This window comes from Pelobates fuscus, chromosome 8 (genome assembly GCF_036172605.1).
Source record: "Pelobates fuscus isolate aPelFus1 chromosome 8, aPelFus1.pri, whole genome shotgun sequence".
Lineage (NCBI taxonomy): Eukaryota > Metazoa > Chordata > Amphibia > Anura > Pelobatidae > Pelobates > Pelobates fuscus.
In genome coordinates this window covers 154,052,185-154,071,861 of record NC_086324.1, presented here as the reverse complement: position 1 = coordinate 154,071,861, position 19,677 = coordinate 154,052,185, and the positions used below count along the sequence as shown (strand labels likewise).

Genomic DNA, 19,677 nt, shown 5'->3' with positions numbered 1-19,677 from the left:
CTGTAACCACTTTCCATGTGGTCTATGCCAGTAAAGAAGGAATCCTCTCAAAGGATAGACTTTTAGATATTTTATGTTCCACGCCATCCGGTAGATTGAAAGGCAAATGTGAAAAACAGGTGGCTAGAATACGACTGTTAATTGTCATACCGAAATTATAGCGAAACGACCATCATGAGAAATGTGGTCTTCAAACATCTGTAGCACCAAGGTTAACCTTTAAGGTCTAAGAATGGCTGTGACTGGAGGACTGCTAATGTCATAATTAAAAATGTATGGACACAATGTAAGTAAATTTAAGGATAGTCCCCATTAAACTGGGCATGGGATTTAAGTAAACACATCCTACTTATTTTTAATTTTGCCTTCTCTCTAAATGATTATATCCGAGGTGCAGCGGGACTCTAGCTACAACGCATGCTAGAGTCTACTTGTTGGTCATGAGATGCTGTTTTGTTCTGGCAGAGTCATGCTTCTTCTCCTCTTATGGTAATCAGAATGTTCCTCGGAGTTTACAGGAGGAATTAACACACAAAATAAAAAAAAGAGAGGAGGTCTTTGCATTGTGACTAAGCAGCTGTGAGCTTATATCAAAATAAAAATGACTAATTCCTTCACAACAAATTAGTGCAGCCCATTAGACTTTTTATTACTTGTAATTTATACTAGCTTCAGAAAGTTGTTTTGCCAGACATCAGACCTGGCAAGCTACAGCATTATAGACAATTTGTGCCAACAATGTGGCTTCCTCCTTCATACCTCTGATCGAGACCAATCTCAGAGAGAGGAAAATGTTTTTAGAGACCTTCAGGTCTCTCTGTGCCAGTTTTTTTTTTTTTTTTTATGTCTTTCAGCTCGGGGATAAAAACAGAATCGTCCATGAAGTATCGTTCTGGTTAACTCATAGATGACCAAAAGCAGGTCCCCAGATGTTGTAGAACCATGATGCTTTGCCGGTGTTGACACTGGAAAAATCCCCATGGGAGGAATAATTCAATGACATCTGGGGATCTTTTTAAACCTTTTTTTCACATTGGAGAGATGGGAACTGTTCAAGTGCAGAGTGGGTTCAAAAAATGCTATGGTTAAAAAGCAAAGTTCATGATTTAAAATGTAACATTTTAAGTCTTATAAAGACTTCATTTAGAACTTGGGACATTAAAAATGTTTGACGAGTGGAATTATTATTTTGTTTTGATGGAGCATGCAGATGATACATTTACTATGCAGGGAGCTACTGAGAAGCACAACAGGAAGTGAGGAGTGCAACACTAAATTGCTTCCCCAATTAAGAATTGCCATCACATTAAAACTCTCACTGAATTGACAGTCTCCATAATTTTTTTGAAACAGAGGATATGGTATAGTGGAGGATCAGTGAACTGAAGCTCCATCAATTTCTAGTTTTTACAACTGTAGATCTTCACAAAGGGGCAGTGTCTGAGCCAGGCGGTGGGGATAGGGCCTTTTACATGAATGTATTAGTAAATCATGAGAATTTTGACCAGTTATTAGGTTGTTCCAGCAATCATTGACAACCTTTTCCTTTCCAGGCCTCACTCGTCAATAAATCTCCCGAGAGTGACAGGTCCCCTAGCAAGCATAATGGTTTATCGGTGTTATCTTTGTCTGTCAAAGAAGAAGAAAGAAAAAATAATTTAGGGAGCTCTTTTTGCTCCTTAATTTGAGAAACACAAACAAGGATTCCTGAAGAAGAAAAAAAAAAGTAATAATAGAGCTCCTCATTTTGTTTGGAAGAACAAACTGAGCGATGGAAATCAGAACTATTCTTCTCAGTTGGTTAAGATCTCAGACAACAAAGGCATGTTCTGCTAGTAGCCGAGATAGAAAATAACAACAGGACAATTGCAAAAATTTATGGAAAAAAAACAAAAAAGAAAAAATCTGAAAAGAGGACAATGCGTTCGATCAGATTCAGCTATCGGTTTCTATACAATTTTTGTCATTATCTGTTTCATTTGTTTCATATGCCAAATTATTTGCAGCACTGGTATAAGAGGATACAGTGAATATATAATTGATTGTTACTAAAACGAATCCGTGCTAAAGTATGGTATGATAGATTCAATTATATCACATGCAGTCCTCACGAGTGGAGTCACCACCTGTTACACTGTATAATTAGATTAGTATCTCGCTTTATGTCGGTTAAACTTGATGTACCCAACCAAAGAGTTGTCTCTGCATACAGCGTTTATAGTACATTTTATGTATTTTATGGTAATTGTTAGTCACGAGACATGAAAAGATTGTTGGGCCACATACCGGATGTTTCCTTTCCTTTGAGGTCAGAAGAGTGTTGTGGGCAAAACAAAAATGTAACTTGAGTTGGAATTAGGGGAATACAGAACAATGGTCAAAGAATAAGCTACAAGTAGCAGAACTAAATGCACTCTACCCATTTAAAGAACGGGGGAAGGCCTCTCTAACAACTTTCTTATGATGAAACTCTTTTTGTAATTTAGAATGTTACCAGGTCTGCTGGTCACTGCAAGGTTTATTGTAAGGATAAGAAGTCATATAAAGCGTTTATTGATCAATTGTTTGTCTTTATGTATTTTTTGATATGTCAATAAAAGAAAACCTGCATCTATTACTTTTTTTTTAGGATGATGGAGTATTCTCTTGATGGACACAATGTCAGCCTGTCTGCCATCCGCACTGTTCGTGTTTTAAGGCCACTTAGAGCCATTAACAGGGTTCCAAGTAAGTTCAATGTTACTGATAAAATGACTGTGTGTGTTTGTGTAGGCATTGAAAGCATGCGTATCAGATATCAGCCGTAGGTACTCGATCAATAAGAGTGTTTGTATACAGATACATATATAACTAAAAATACAGACTTTAATTTTTTTATTTTTTTTATATAAAGGCTATAGCAGTGCAGTCCTAACCTTAATAAGCCCCCACATGCCTCCAGTTCCTACAAGCATCATGTGTGAGATTTGTCTTCTTCGGATGAAATGCCTGGATAACCATGGCGCATTTCTGAGGGACCCCGCCACCAAAAAAAAAAAAAAAAATATTCATAGCCAAATGCTATTAATCTCAATAACCAGACCGTCCCTAGTTCGCAGGAAACATGGAGGAATCAGAAAAAGAAACAAGTATTTGTATGAAAATATTTAGCAGCCATTCTTTTCTTTTAATGGAAATCCGTGATTGAGAGAGACATTGTAAAGACCCCCACAACACCGCGCGTATTCTCTGAAAGTCATACAATCCTTCCTGGAGAAGAGATTACAGCTCAACATTCAGCTCCAATGGGATCGTTTCAATGTATCCTTTACTCAGGCTAATGTTTTGTCAGGATTTCAAGAAAACATAGCTGGAGGTTTCCCGCTGTAGAGCTTTAATCAGGATCATTAGAAATATAATTAAGTTCTACACAATGTTGCCTGCACAAAGCTGATGTGGTTCCCCAGATCCATATAGCAGGGGACCAGCTGCAAATTCTCTCAAACCAATTAAATGACTAGATCAGGAAGCTGGAATAGAAGACTTCAATGGCACATGTTAATACCATCTTCACTTGGCTTAAGTCATCCACGGGGGACATTGCTTAATAACGTGCAGATGTTCTGGGTTAGACAAGGTGCATATTACAGGTCAGTTGGTGTAACTTAATACATAATAATCTTACAGGAAGGAAAAGCTTTAAACAGCAGGAATTAGCAAGTGTAGTGTTACAACACTCAGCGAGGAAGACGCTGGATTAGTAACATTGAAGAAACCAAAATTGCAGAGATAGCTCATTGGATGCTTTTAAAAAAATCTATACATTAAAATGACTCTGCTGTGCTGTTTTTAGTATACCTGTTTATGGAAATCAAACAATTTCCAGGTGTTGTTTAGTTTGTTTCCTTTTCCAAAATGCGTCTGGTTTAAATCGTTCTGCTGATATTTAATTATATGTTTTTTTTTCAATGCTTTAAAGCGGCTCTGTCACCCTCTACCACTCATTAAAAAATTTGTATTTCATAAAGATAAAATCTTTATGAAATAATCACATTGTGTCACCTTACTTTATGTGACACAGCCTGGGGGGGTTTCATCAGTCTTATCTCCTTAGTGGTTTTGCCGCCGGCCACTGTAGCTCCGCCCCCTTTTATGACGCAGCATGTGCGCGCCAACGTCATGATGCTTTATGGTTAAAGAAACAGATTATAAAAAAGGCTACATAGGGTTAAGGGTCATTTCTGGTTTCCAATAGTGCTTGCAATTCCAGTGTGTTTTCTAGTATATTAAAATCTACTATTCTGACTATTCTCCATTCTGTTATCCCTGACTATTGTACTTCTCTGTCTTGATTTCTGTTTTCCCTGACTCTGCATGTCCCTGACCATTCTCTATTAAACAAGCGTAAAAGCCCGGCCACTCTAAGGACCGTTATACGTTTACATTCGTCTATTATCTTTTACACTCTGCGTGTTGGATCATTAGGAAATTGTGACACATTGATTGTGTTGGAATTTTGAAATTTCACTGAAATTCCACGCGCTCAAAAGATATACTGAGACAACATTGGGAGCTATATATTCCTCTTCGCATATATCCTTTGCTTGGAGAAAACGTGACAGAGGGCAGAGCTACCAACATCAAGTTTTGTAATTTCCTCAGACATTACAGCAATGACTCTAGGGCTTGTGGGATTCACCATACACCTCGATGTTGTACTCTTGCACATGTACAAGAGTACAACACTGACATGAGCTTTTGGCAGATAAAGCACCAGGAGCTGAAAAAAAAGCTACACAAAGATCACAGTGGCTAAAACTCACCTTCCGCTGTACCCAGAGGACATCGGACACCCAGGGGAGCAGTCACTGTCGGGGGTCTTTACAAAATATGAAACCAGACGATGACAGAGCTGCTTTAAGTATGTCAAATAGTAGAAATGTAACAGAAAGCTCAGCACCTGAAATTAGTGCCAAACAATTGTTCGATAATACTGGGCCTTACCTGAAGTTATTCAATCAATATATTGGCTGTATGCCAGTCAGCACAAAGTTAAACTCAAGAACAGAAGTCTTGCATACGTGCATAAGAAAACAACAAAAAGTAACATTTGTGCTCAGTTAGATTGTAAATATGTTTCAAATAGACTATCTACCTGTGTAAACTGAGAGCTGAGAGGCACGTGCTCACCTACACTGACAGCATTAACTAATGCTTGCCCAGGCATTAAATGACCTCTAGTAAGGTGTAGGAGTCGGATAGAATGGGGTTAGTTGCTCACAAGGGTGTGAAATCTAAAAAGCATGAGATGGGAGTAACGGAATCGAATGTTAAGAAATGCAATGTGCATGCATGCGTGCTCAGCTATTTCTTTCAAACATTCTGTACTCGCTTTCGCTCTCATTTTTTTTTTTTACAAATAGTCATTCGTTGTAATCTAGAAGCCCATATTTTCTTTCCCTTCTGTTATTTAAAGTTTCCCTTCATTCTCCAAAATCAGTGGTGTACTTCACTTTATGGCTTAGGTTTCCAAACATCCTAGCTGTGGCCATAAAGCACTGCCAATAGAAAAATCTCAACACTGGTATAGTTAAAGGAGCATCGTCATTGACTGAGGCACTTCCTCGCCTAACAAGAGCTTACTGTAAGCCCAGAGCAGGCGCAGGAATTTTCGATGTAAGCACGTTTTATTTTTACCTTCAATTTAATTTGTTACTGTTGCTTACGTTGCATCACGTGTACTCCAGCTTGGAGTGTCCCTTTAAGGCTGGATAAAGTGTCAGTTTGTCTCCTTTCTTCCTAGCTCTGTCACATAATGCGCAGTGATAGAGCAACTCTGTCTGGCAGGTGCTGTTAGCTATACCCAAGATCAACTGACAGCAATGTCACCAAGTACCTAATCACTTGTTACAGCAATAAGATCACTCAGGTGGCAGAAGTCTCCATGGAAACACATGTTTTGCCAAATTGGTTTGGGTGCCATCCTGTTGTAGCTGTAAAAGATAAAATGGGTTATTTTTCACAGGAACAGAACTTCGCTAACAATAAACCACGCTTGAAACATTATTCCGGATCTTTGGAATGCTGAGTCTCGGAAAGTTCCACCAAAAACTGTGAAATGCATTCATTCACCATGTGATGCTTTGCCCAGTCATTGCATAGAATCCCTGAATGAGTTTAGGCAGAGTCAGAAATAGACAGACTATAAAAATGAAAGTCAGTACTGAAAGTAAAAAAATAATAAGATTTAACGAACATAGAGGGGCTTCAAAAATTCTGAATGAATTGGGATTTGAGGATGTGTTTAGTAACCAATGAATCTTTGGGAATTTAAAAAGCAAATCTGCAAAATAAATGACAAATTAGAAGGAAAGATTCTTCAAATTCTGGCGAACAAATAAAGTCCCTAGCTTAGCTACATTTCTATTTTGGAATAGTGGCTGCAACTTTGGCTTTGATTTCATTGTTTCGAAACACCTCTTTGTGGTTTTTGAACTTGTTTTCGTTATTCGTTTATTTATTTATTTTATTGCAATGTCTTTAGTTTTTTTTTTCTTGTTTTTTTTTTTACTTCCACCCACATATACATATACACACAGTTTGTAGGTTTAGCACTCCAGCTTCCCAGTCGTATTGCCCGGTGCTCGACTGCCATAAAGATAAAGATAGCCAGCACTCTAGGTCTTGTGAAAATTTTCTTTATTGAAGATCCAACAGAAGTTCAACGTTTCAGTTCACCTAGGAACATCATCAGATGTCCTTATGAAAGGAATGAAACGTTGACCTTCTGTGGGATCTTCAATAAAGAAAATATTTTTTCACAAGACCTAGAGTGCTGGCTATCTTTATCTTTTTGATATATACATATACATATATATATATTTGTTTCATTATTTTATCATTGTCTAACATAGACAATATAAAAACAGACATCTGACAAACATACAAAGATAAAGACATCACATGAGAAAAATAAAAATGTGGATGTTCCATGCTGGGCTCTCATTCTTCCTTGGGGGAGCTGCTTTGTATAAAAATTGTATACATCAGGGGGATTTATATCAATAGAATACCTTGAACTAAGGACATTCTCATTTAACCCAGACAATGTCTTTAATGTTGGAGCTATACAGAGGATGCCACTTTGTGTACTGTCCATCTCAGCCTTTTAATGGCGATATAAATCTGTAGGGCCCTGTTCACTAAGCTGCATTAATGTGCTAACCCACTTCTCTATCTCTTTTCAGGTATGAGAATACTAGTTACCCTGCTGTTAGACACTCTGCCTATGTTAGGCAATGTTCTCCTCTTGTGTTTCTTTGTGTTTTTCATCTTCGGGATTGTCGGTGTTCAGCTTTGGGCCGGGCTGCTCAGAAACCGATGTTTTCTGGACCCCGATTTTGCAATGTAAGTATACTACAATGACGACGAATGTTCTGTAAATTGCTTTACTGGGTGCAAATATTTTGGACTAAATGCAAATACTATAAACAGATATTGACTGTGATAAAATAATAGGCAATGTATGGCTTTACTCACTTTACTCAACACAGTGGCATCCAAAGAGTTAATCCTCTAGCCAAGATCTGTGCAATGCCTTGGTAATAGATTGTACAGTGTTGTGTTCACAGGGTACCCATAAACAAAATGATGAATCCACACCTAATTATATACAATAGGGTTACATTCGATTTTTTGGGGGGAAGTTTTAATATTTAGTGCCTCTGATTTTCCTCTGGTTTGTGTCCATAATAAATCCAACTAAGGTTCCCTGATTTCCGCTAACCTGTGATGATTGCGGAAGCACTGTCACTGCTTAGCTACAATGTTGCCACCACTGCTCCTCAAAATAAGTGTCTTGAGACATAGAGAATACTCGTAAAACAGCCTCCCAACATTTGAAAGGAATCAAATCATTCGTTTTTTGTTTTTTTTTACAAGAGGTATATTCCCTAGTGGTTCCTTATTTGTGGTTACCTAGTATTCCTTACTCCATTGGAGCATATCGTATTAAGAAAATCTCCATTATTTCAAAGAAGATATATAGGTAGCTCTGGGGAAGGAACTACAGAAACTGCACACACAGCCTTACCTTGAGCTCAGAGTGCTTTACTGCATGTCATGGAGGTCACTAGCATGGTACAAGAGGAGCATTTGTCCCCCTCTTCCTTGGAATACTGCCTGTAAAATTTAGTGTGCCCCTCCAATGGTGGACTTCACTGCCTCTAGAGAAGATCTTTAATGATAGTTCCTGACAGCGTTAAACCTTAATGAGGGAGCATTAAAAAAAAAACAATGTAGACTTTGACAAGGTTATACCAGAGGAAATACTCGCCAAAGATGTCAGCCTCAGCACTCAACATAATATGCAAAGAGCACATTCACCTTTAGCTGTTACAAGAGCAAAAAAACTAAACAGCCTGTTCAAGATTAATCATTAACATTAATCCACTCAAGCAGAAGTGAATGAGTAATCTAATCCCTTGTGAACTAGCCCCTGATAAAAGACCTATTTGGGTTGGATGTCAATTATCTAGAAACAGCACAATATCCCTTATCAGCCACCCAGGCGTGAGTGGTTACTGTAATATGTCTTAAAAGGACAACCTTCAGAAAAGATCAATACTTAGGTTCACAGGGTCATGTCGATATATAGGGCTATCTTGACCCTGAGTCTGTAATGGGTGTAGATAGTTTGAGGATGTATTGTGGTGTTCTTTTTAAGTAAACACTATACGTGTTATTAATGTTGTTACCTTTAGTATTAATTATAGTGACCTAGAACGGAAGAAGAATTGAAAGCACTAATCATTAGTTTAACAATATTTTTTAATATTTCCATTTATGATTGTTAATCTGTGGATACCATGTTTATAAACCTATGGTATGTTGACATCACGTGGCTGGAACTTTCATCTCTTACTTTATACACTGTGTGATCGTACATCGTAATATCTATCCCTTTTGGACACATCCCTTCTTAACGTGTGGCCTGATCTATCTGGCTGATGTTCAGCGTAAACAGTCTCTGGGTTCATGCTAAGTTTTGTGTCTGGTCAATGTATGTTGGGCTACTTCTGAACTTGTCTATGGATGTTGGCTGGTCAACATGTTCTTGGCAGGGATCGTCAGCATATGCAGGCCAGACAATGTATTCCAATTTCTAAAAAAATGTTTCTTGTTCCAAGACCTGTTGCTTGAACTTTTGACACCCCATGACTTTTAAAGTAGCTATTTTTTTTTTTTTTGTAGTGGCCGACATCTTATTCATATTCCCTAACAGATTTACATTTTAAATGTCTAGAACTACCCCATTTTTGTTTTTTAAAAACCTAAAAAAAAACACATTAGATAAACTTAAAACTATATATTTTGTTTGAAGTGGGCATCACATTTCTGATAATTAGTGAAACATTAACACCATTATATTATTTTCAGTAATGAGTGGAGCCTACAGTGGAGAGGTTGTAGACGGCACATTGAGTCACACCGAAATATCTCGTGTGGCTCCAACCAAAAATGGCACTCTGGGAAATTTTCCATTTTTAAAGATCCAGACATGCCCTTTACACTACGCAACGCATGTTGCTCTACTCAATCTGTCTTGCTATCCACAAGAAACTCGTCCAGAACTCATTTTGTGCCCTTTCACAGCTTCTAAAGTAAATGTATTTTGTTCCCATCCGGTTGACAACTTTGGAAGTCCTGTCAGTTCTAGAACGGTCTTCAGGGTACCAGAAAACGTTTTACCACGTGATAGTTTAATAATGAATGACACCCTCTGTCTAGAATACTTACTAGCAAAGGCCTCATCCATTCTTTTCTTTTACCAAACAAAAAGACTTCTCCTCCGGCAGATTGTCAAGCTGTTTGACTTCAGTATCCTGCAAACTTTGAAAATAACAAATTATTTAAATTCTTCCCTTTTTTCCTTACACTTACTCCGAAAACATTTTGGAAAGGTCAGAGCTCCAAGCTAAACTGTGTTATTTAAATGCAGATATACTTTCATTCTAAGCCTGGCTCATGTTTCTGAACTGTAATGGGAGAGCATTCATTGTCCCCCGTACATCAGATAGGTAGAGGAATCAGCCTGCACAAGGTTGAATATATTAGACAAGATGGAGAGGAGACTGTATATGCTTGTCTGCAGTAAATCTATTCATTGTATGTGTCTAATGAATCTGCTTTGGTACAGGGGCGGATCCTGAGTCTGATCTTGGGAGGGGCACTTGTAGATTATTTAAATAAATAATACAGGCACAATAACCACTACAGCTCTGTGTAGCGATTATGGTGCCATGAGTGCCGAGTTCCCCTCCCAGGGTAAGTAGTCAAAGAACAGTTTGACAACTTGCCTGGGGTCTGCAAGGATCTTGGGCTGTAGTAGGGCATAGGAACAGTGGTGTCTGTGTGAGTGGTGCAATGTGTGAGTTGCAGAGTGTGTGAGGGGTGCAGTGTGAGTGTGTGTGTATGTGTGAAGAGTGCAGTGTGTATGTGTGGAGCAGTGTGTGTGTGGGGTGTAGAGTGTGAACGGTGCAATGTAGGTGTGTGAGGGTTGCAGTGTGTGTGAGGAGGCCAGCGTGTGAGCGGTGCAGTGTATGTGTAAAAGTTTCAGTGTGTGTGAGGGGGCAATGTATGTCAGGGGTGCAGTGTGTGTGTGAGGGGGCAGTGTATGTGTGGGGCAGTGTGTGTGAGAGCTGCAGTGTGTGTGTGAGGCTTGCAGTGTATGTGTGCGTTGTGTGTGTGTGTGTGTGAAGGGGCAGTGTGTGTAGGGAGGCAGGTGGGTGTAGTGTGTGTGTGTGTGTGAGTGGTGCAGTGTGTGTGTGAGGTGGGGAGTGTGTGGGGCAATGTGTGTATGGGGGTGCAGTTTGTGTGTATGGGGGCAGTGTGTGTGGGTAAAGTGTGCAGTGTGTGATGGGTGCAGTTTGTGTGTATGAGGGGCATTGGTTGTGTGAGGGGTGCAGTAAGTGTGTATGAGGGGGTAGTGTGTGTCTGGGGGGCAGTGTTTGTGTGAAGGTGCAGTATGTGTGTATGGGGGGCAGTGTGTGTGTGTATGAGGGTCAGTGTTTGTGTGAGGGGTGCAGTATGTGTGTATGGGGGGCAGTGTGTGTGTATGAGGGGTGCAGTATGTGTGTATGGGGGGCAGTGTGTGTGTGTATGAGGGGCAGTGTTTGTGTGAGGGGTGCAGTATGTGTGTATGGGTGGCAGTGTGTGTGTGTATGAGGGTCAGTGTTTGTGTGAGGGGTGCAGTTTATATGTGTGTGCGGCAATGTGTGTATGGTGGGGCAGTGTGTCAATGTGTAGGGTGTTATTGAGTGTGTGGTGGGGAGGGATGCAGATCAAAGCAAATATAACTTTTTTATATTTTCCTGGAAGGGGGAGACATTGCGGCCCAGGGAGATCACTGCATGTGCTGGCAGGGGAGAGCCTCAACCTGCTGTTTTCTCCTGTCCCAAATTCTTCCTCCTCAAATAGAGCATCTTAACAAATCATGACAGGTGTTTGAAATAGTGTATGACCCACCGATATTTGGGTACTGTGAAGTAGTAGTGGGCTTAAAACAACATGGCCATATGGAGGACATTTATATTTATAAATGTTGGTCACTACAGCAGCACCATTCCTGCATAATGCATGTTCGAGGTGTGCTCCCAATTACTTTTTGTCTTTACTATTAAACATAAAAAGCCCATCGATAGAAAAGTTAATTTTTTAGAAATGTTACTATATTTAACACTCTCTGGGGCCACTTGTTCTGTTTTTGTATCGTGTGTGTATAGCAAGTTGCTTATATATTAAAATGGCTTGTTATCATTTCAATATTCTATTTCAATATTCTATCTGGAGGCACATAAACAATGAACAAGTTACAGTGTATATCTGCTATTGTAGTGATCCCCTGTTCACTTCTTAGTCAGTCCAATAGTCTGAACAGGTTGCATGACTGAACAGAAAGTTAGCCTGTTTGTTAAAACACTTTTTGTGCTAGTTGAAGTGTCAAGAATGTAGTATATCAGACTGGTCCTACCCGTATGGGCAATCCTGAACCAAAATGCCAGCAAGCTACCTCTACCTGAGAGATACAGCAATCCCAGACAATCGTTTCGGCCTTCTCTGGGCCTCGTCAGTGAGGTGTAGCTGATGCCCCTCTTGGCACACCGAGCAAGGGGTCCACGTCTGGATTACCCATTTAACTTGGGGAGAGCCAAGTTAATGCATCAAACCAAAAACAAAGAATTATTTCATAATAACAGATTGCATACTTTTCAGTTTTGAGACAGTGCCGGTTTTAATTCAGTCTGTGTTTTTGGTTGGTGTTTAACTGGTAACGTGAGTATTTTTAACTGTTTATATGTGTATATGAGTTGGAATTTGTTAATGGTGTACAAGCAAATGCAGTGGATTTTACAAGCAGAAGTCGGTAACTGTTGGCTATTACAATCGCATTATGCTAATCCAGCTGATATCTTTCATGGCTGAACATGATACGAGTTGCCGTCCACAGCTATTGCTACCGACTCCCCCAAATATTAATTCTCTGTTCCAGAAGAATGTAAAATATATCTGTATGAGATCTATCACATAGGCTCACATGAAAAGAAATTGTGTTCTGGAATAAGAGGATATTTTTTTTGTATCGGTTTTTCATTTGATATTAAAGAAAAACACTTTTTGTTTCTGTCTTTTACTCTTTTTATTTTGTTACACAATGGACGGCAAGGGTGCAGAGACAAGGAGATCTCACAGCAGGCCACTTCTACACAATTTATAAACAATCTCTTTTTCTTTTGTCTACTGTTCCTTAGGGTTTTGTTATGTCCAAATCTCTTTTTGTTGTTGTTGTTGCAGTTTTTCTAAAAGTATGTTCCTTCGTCTAAAATTGGATTGTGGACTGTAACTATTTCAGTGTCAGGTTAGGTCATTTAATCTCACATCCACTTTTATTTGAGAGAAAAAGAGTTGGTCACTAACTGGTTGGACTTCTTCAGACAATGAAACATCTTTTATGACAATGAACATCTTGGACGGTTTAAAGTATATCTTTGAAGAAAAAAAAATGGTATGTTTTTATTACGAATGAAGATATTAATCTTAAATAGAACCTGTACACAAAGATATCACAAAATGTTTCTTCATCTTGAGCAAACATCTTCACAAACAGCTCCCATCTCATCTACATCCCCAGTTCACATCTCTTATCTACACGCCTCACGCTTTTATACCTCCCAAGTGTCCAAAATGAAACGTAGTGAGGTTTCTCTATTATATATTCCATTTGTCCATTTTAGTCTCTCTCTCTGTGTCTTTCTCTCTCTTTTCAGAGCTCTCGACTTTCTTCTGCATCCCTTTTCCCATCTCTATACAAAACTCTCTTATCAGTATTCTTCTCCATTATCTTCTCTTGTCTACGTTCTCTGCTAATAACACTCATCCCTCTTCTTCCTCCTCAACTCCTGACACTTCTTTAATCCTCGTTTTCATTTCTCTTCTCCATCCCGGTTCCTGTGTGTCTTCTACATCCTCCATATCTACTCTCTGTTCTACATCACCGGCTCTGTACTATGTTCCCTAATGTTGACTCCTATAGACATCTCCATCCAATATCTGTTTGTCTTTTCAACAGACAACTCTACTCCCTCTTCTTAATCATAAGCTAAGTCATAGTTCTCTGCCATTAGCTTCTTTCCCTTCTGTTTTCTCAATTCTCTTGTTCATTCCACCAGCTCCTTTCCTTTCCATCTTGTGCCTTTTGACTCTTTTCACACCCAGCCCTCATCTCCTGTCTCTTTTCCCAGCTCCTTTCTTTTTTCTTCAACCCTAGTGTGGGTATGTTTTCTCCAAAACCAACTACCTTTCCTTATGCCCAACTTGTCTGTCTTATTTTTCCTTAGTTTTTGTCTCTGTTACTTAATGATAATGTATTCCATGTGTCCTTTTTCACTGTTTCACAATATCACAAGTTTATTTACGATACTGATTTTTGAGGGAAGCATAATTAAGAAACATAAGATGGAAAGGTCATTTACCGCAACTTTATATTTATATGTTTTCCCCCAGTATACTTTTTTTATGGCAACAGGATAAGTACAAATGGTAAGACCAGAAATACATAACATAACAGTTATCCCTAGATGTCAGATTTTTAAGATTATAATGAATCATGAAACAGGATACAACTGGGAAATATAGACAGGGGAGCACAAAATCAAGGGAAATGAGAAAACAGTTAACGTCGACTACATATGGCCCATTTTTAGAAACCATGAATTATATAAAACAGTAACCAGATTACAAAACGTCAAATATCACCCTGGAGACCATACCTTAAGAAAAGTACACAAAGTCAATTTTTATGATTTTCTGATTATTTTTTCAATTGCGTTAGTACATGCCATCCAGAATTTAGTAATTTAAGATGCTGGCTTATTTTTTTTTTTTTTACAACCTTTTTAAAAAAAAATATATATATACAAGCACAAACATTGCAGCTGTGTACAACAAAGACTTGTAGCTGGTAAAATATTGGAGTGCATTAAAGTCTGAAATATATATATTTTTTTAAGTAAAAACAGCTGATTTGGAAATTGTCCTGTTCAGCTATAGTCCCAGAATTCCAAAAAAGTCACTACAATTTGGTATTTATTGATAAATCTTGTATAGGTAATAAAACGTATTTTTTTTTTTTTTTTTTTTTTAATACCATTGCTTTTTAATTCTTGATGCCCCTTAAAGACAAGATCTAGCATCCCTGCTATCATTCGCATTGAACTCATAAAGGTCAGGGGAATACTTTGTGCTTTCTATGTGTCTCAGCGGTATAATACAACAGCTCAGTGATTCTTTAAGGATCATATGTTGGGTATTTTACTGCACCCTCTGTGTGAATCATTTCACAAAGACCCCTCGCTGGTTACAGATTTTTGACATGTGTTTTCTTCTTGAAACTTTTTTTTTTTTCCTTTCTGGTTGGCAACAGAGGACCACACATTCAGGAAAGAAAGTCCCCACTCACATCAATGATAGAGTTACGATTACTATCCACTGGAATTTACCCTTTGTATTCAGAGAGGAGGTGAAAGTGTCAATCAGCAATCTAATAGAAAATCAATCTTCTCAGTATGGCCTGCTGATCACACATAGACAAATAGAGTTTTTGAAAATGTGCATCTGTCTCGGCTGACACGTTTGTATCAAAAATATACAAGGCCATCATGAATTTTTCGTAAATCATTTTTTTTTTTATCCTAAGGGATAAAACATATCCGTGTAACCTTTGCTTTTTCAAGGGCATGATAGGTATACAGCACCATCAGAGATTTAGAAATTAAATAACTTTTTTTCGCTTTTCTGATGAGGCCACTTTCCACATCTTCTTTAAACGTATTAATCATGGAAAATTATTTAAATATGCTGAAATATGAAGCAGCAAATTAGCAGAGTAAGTATGTCATGATAGACAAAGGATGGTACGTTTTCCTGCATTGATACAAATGTCGCAGAGATACAGAGACTCCTGGTATTAAGGATTTGGGGTAGTGCGCAACTGCGCATGTTCCTTTTATTTTTAATTTGCTTTGTTTGCACACTGGAAGTTAATAATGTGGTCAGATTCATGAAAAGTTGTGGTTTTACAGAAGATCATGGGAGTTGTAATGAGAGTGGCATTACTTTGTGCCCATTGATTTGATCTGAAGGTCTTCTGATATCTCTATGAGCACACCATTTGAGGACCGAGGATGTAATTGGAATATGACTAGTTTATTCTATACCTGTACAGTTTTGGGCCACTGGCCTGTTGTCCTGGGTTTGCTGGCTGGTGTTCCACATTTGAGGACATTGGATAAAAAAAATCCTTAATAAATGTAGCATGATTAAATGTGTTCCCTCTGTACAAAACAAAAGCTTGTCTGCCCACACGAGAGCCCTTCACTGGGACTTTGCCCATGGCCAACCCTGGGGGAAGCTCCTGACACACCTGCATAGTACCTCGGTTCCTGCCTGTCAATTATCGGTCTTTCTTGTCTCCCGTGCATTTTAATGAACAAGGAAACAATTATTATGGAGATAGTTACTTAAAAATAATTATAAAAAATAAAATAAAATAAGAATAGAGATACTCTCTTCTGGACAAAGCTGACACATTTGATAAACACTCTTATTTAACAATGGAGTCTCTGTGTAAAACATTCTCGACTCAATTGAATCAAGAAGTAATTTCTGATGTTTGTAGACCCATGTATCTTCACTTAGTATATTACAATACGCATGCAATAATAAGGTGATAATGTAGCCTGACCTTGATTTAACCCTCATAAAAGTAATCATTTATTTAAATTTTTTTATTCACGCAATGTTTTAGTTTTGCAATATTCACCACTTTTTTAAGGTCATCAAGTGTCCCTTTTAATATGATGTACAGATGAAAAATTCTATCTCCTGGGGTATTTTTAAAATAATGCAACCCAGCAGTATGCGTGTCTTTTAATGAATGTGTGTGTGTGTGTGCGCGCTAAACACCAGGGGCAGGATTCAGAGAACAATGCCTATCTTCCATGTACGGGGTAGAGTTAACTCATGGAGTGCTGAAAAAAAAACACTTAGCAAGCATGTGTGACTTCCTTAATCATATTGTAAAAATCAGAAAGGGGTTTCGTCACTAACCACCGAATTTAAAATAGAATCATAAAATTTAGCCAAAAAGTACCGATTTGGTTACATTGTACAACTTGTCTGTTATTGCCTGAATTTTGCAAATAGTTATTTGCTGTTTAGCGCATACACTCTAAAAGGGAAGAACAGTCTTTTAAAACTAAAATGTTATGAAAAAAATATATCCAAACTATTAAAAAAAAAAGCCAGCATTATGAAGTCTGAACAGGAAAATATAATGAATATCCTGTCAAGATCAAAAAATATTATCAAAATAAGTGTTATTCGGTGTTCTGTGTATTGTGGAGAATAGACAAGGAAATTGCAAATTTTGGGGAATTTTTTTTGGCTCTTTTGACTTGAAATTTACAGTTCCTTTGTAAATTATGCGCAATTTATTGCAATCCTATATGCATATTTGTTCACTAACCAGTAAATTTGTATCAGATTGAAAACCAGATTTCATTATTTAGAGGTTACACTGAATAATCATGTATTGTCTTCTGTTAACATTACATGTCATGTCTTCTGTTACGATTATCTTTCTTACATTTTGGGGCAGGAATAGGTCTGACAATATTTTGGCAGGCACTTAATGGGTTACAGCAACAACAGCCACAAATTCATGCTGGTCTTCCTAGATATAATTGAGACAGGCAACAGCTCCCTGGGCCTCTGGCAGCCACACAAACATCAGCCCTGACCTAATAAATCTCACAGTTCACCCTACACGGTAACTCAGGAGAATTGCATTATTTCAAGACCCAAGCCCAGGTATACCTTAAATGAGCCGCATCCTCCATTGGGTCCACAAAAAGAAACATTTCTCTTTATTAAAGACATTATTGTTGTTGTTTTTTAAGTAGCAATAATGAAATGTACGTGTTGTTAAACAACAGAGAGAGGTTTAGTTTCTGCAGTGAGATATGTAGTTAAATTTGCAATTTTCTTTCCTGGTTCTGGTCTATCTTGATGCCTTTCCTGGGATTGGAATTGTTACTGATAATATTTTGTGGATTAACACTTTTTGTTACCTGATCTGTCTATTTACCATACATTGTACCACATCTGGAGTTCTGATACCTCGGCTGTGACAGGTCTATCCACGAAACATTGCACTGACATTGTAACCTACTCTAGCAGGGTTGAAATAGTCATCGATATTGACTATTTGCAAAGGCGAATTGTTGCAAAGTTACTGTTTGAAATCGACTCATGCTGCTCTTGTTAGTTAGATTTGGAAGCCATTTAAAATGTAACAAACTATCCTTCAACTTACTTCCCACAATTTTTTTGATACCCATATTCACCCTTGCCCTCTGAGCCTACACTTGCATCTTACCCAATTAGACAGGAAGTTGAATTAAGTATATTTTAGTCTCCTCTTCAATGGCAAGACATATTCCTCACAATATGTATATGCTTTATAATCCCAACATTGCAGTTATTAGTAGATAACACCAAATGGGGCTCTGAGATAAGCAGGAATATATGGGCTGGGGCCGACAATGAGTGGATGTCTCCTGGACCCTTATAACCAAGGGGTCCCAATGAAAGCCCCATTCCAATACTACTCACTATGTTCTACATAATATGGATTAATCAGGAGAACACAGTTATACTGATATCTTCCATCCCTGCCCTAATTTCTGGGCACTGGAATTTGGGGATGTTAACATGTGTGCCAGGAGATGCCAAGATGCCAAAACCTGGTGTAGAAGTATGGTGGACTAACAGGATAAACAAGAACCAAAATGAAATATTGTTGCTGAGTGGCATGTGGTAGGCCAGTTAAAGAGGACAAGAGGACAAGAACACAAAGCAACAAAAAGATAGACATAGTGACACACAGGGGTGGCTCTGAAATTTTTAAGGCCTACGGCGAAACTTGAACATGAGACCCCCATAATAAAAAACAATGCAATTAACTGGCCAGGGTCCCTGACTTCTAGTGGTGGGGATTCCTTCCTGTTTCCCCTCTGTATGTGGCACAGTTTCCAGCTAGCGAGTTCGAGCATATCACTCCACACCCACTGCCTCGACTCTTAGTCCACCATGCGGGCCAGCCTTCATAACACTGATGGCCCCCTACAAACATTTGCTGAGGCCCCACCAACCCACACATACTTAAACACATGCTTCCAAAAAGGTGAGAGGTCTAAAATGTAATTTCCTGCTTTCTCCCTCAGTAGCATCCTGATATATTGTGGTGTGAAGGAGCTGGCCGGCTGATGTATTGCGGTGTGAAGGAGCTGGCCGGTGCAGGCAGGCAAGTACAGGCTCCTTCACAGACACACAGCCTTTAACAATGCTTTCAACAATGATTGCAGGCAGCCCCTTAATCTATGGGGACCGCCTGCAATATTACCTGATGCTCGATACCTATGCTAGTCTTCCCTTTCCCTCCCCTGAATCTGCGTCAGTGCGAGGAGCGGCTGGCTGCTGTCACTCCTCGGACCTCTTAACCTCTGGTGGTGGTCCCCTGCAGCCTATCCAAAGCTACAGGCCCTGGGGTCCAGTTAGGTGAGTTAGGCAGGTGCGAGCCCCGAGTTAGCGTGATGCCTTAGGCTAATTAGAGAGCCCCTGTCTGCTAGGTCCTGTGCTAATTCTAGAGAAATGTTTGCAGAACACCTGCTGCATATCGAACTCCAGGTTCAAATACATCATACGACATTGAAAACTGTCTGCGTTATCGTAGAGACCTGATAGAAAATACACAGTCGGATTTGCTGGCATATGCGCTAACCTTACCCAAACCCCCATTAAAACACGGACACAGGTTAGACTGTTGGAAATAATTAGTATAAAATAATTAAGGAATAACAAATGGGGTCATTGCCAACAAATCTTATTAAAGTTAACATCCCCCCATATACATAACATACCCCTAGCAATGACCCAGGGCCGGACTGGGAAAAAAATTCGGCCCGGGCATTTTTTTACCACAGCGGCCCACTAAGAAGGGGGCGGGGCAGAGAGGGTGTGTTTTGTCATCACTAATGACAAACACGCCCCCTCTCAAAGTGAGCATGTTGGTTCAATGCT

At 38.9% G+C, this 19,677-nt stretch overlaps 1 protein-coding gene across 3 annotated transcripts in view; it reads left to right on the top strand.

Annotated features, from left to right (window-relative positions):
* The window catches only part of CACNA1H (calcium voltage-gated channel subunit alpha1 H), a 200,608-nt gene that overhangs the window by 9,738 nt on the left and 171,193 nt on the right, over positions 1-19,677 (top strand). For all 3 annotated transcript variants that reach the window (XM_063430446.1, XM_063430447.1, XM_063430445.1), the window contains exons 3-4: positions 2,630-2,727; positions 7,227-7,386. In XM_063430446.1, coding sequence (XP_063286516.1) covers positions 2,630-2,727; positions 7,227-7,386 — 258 coding nt within the window. The remainder of the gene's footprint in view (positions 1-2,629; positions 2,728-7,226; positions 7,387-19,677) is intronic.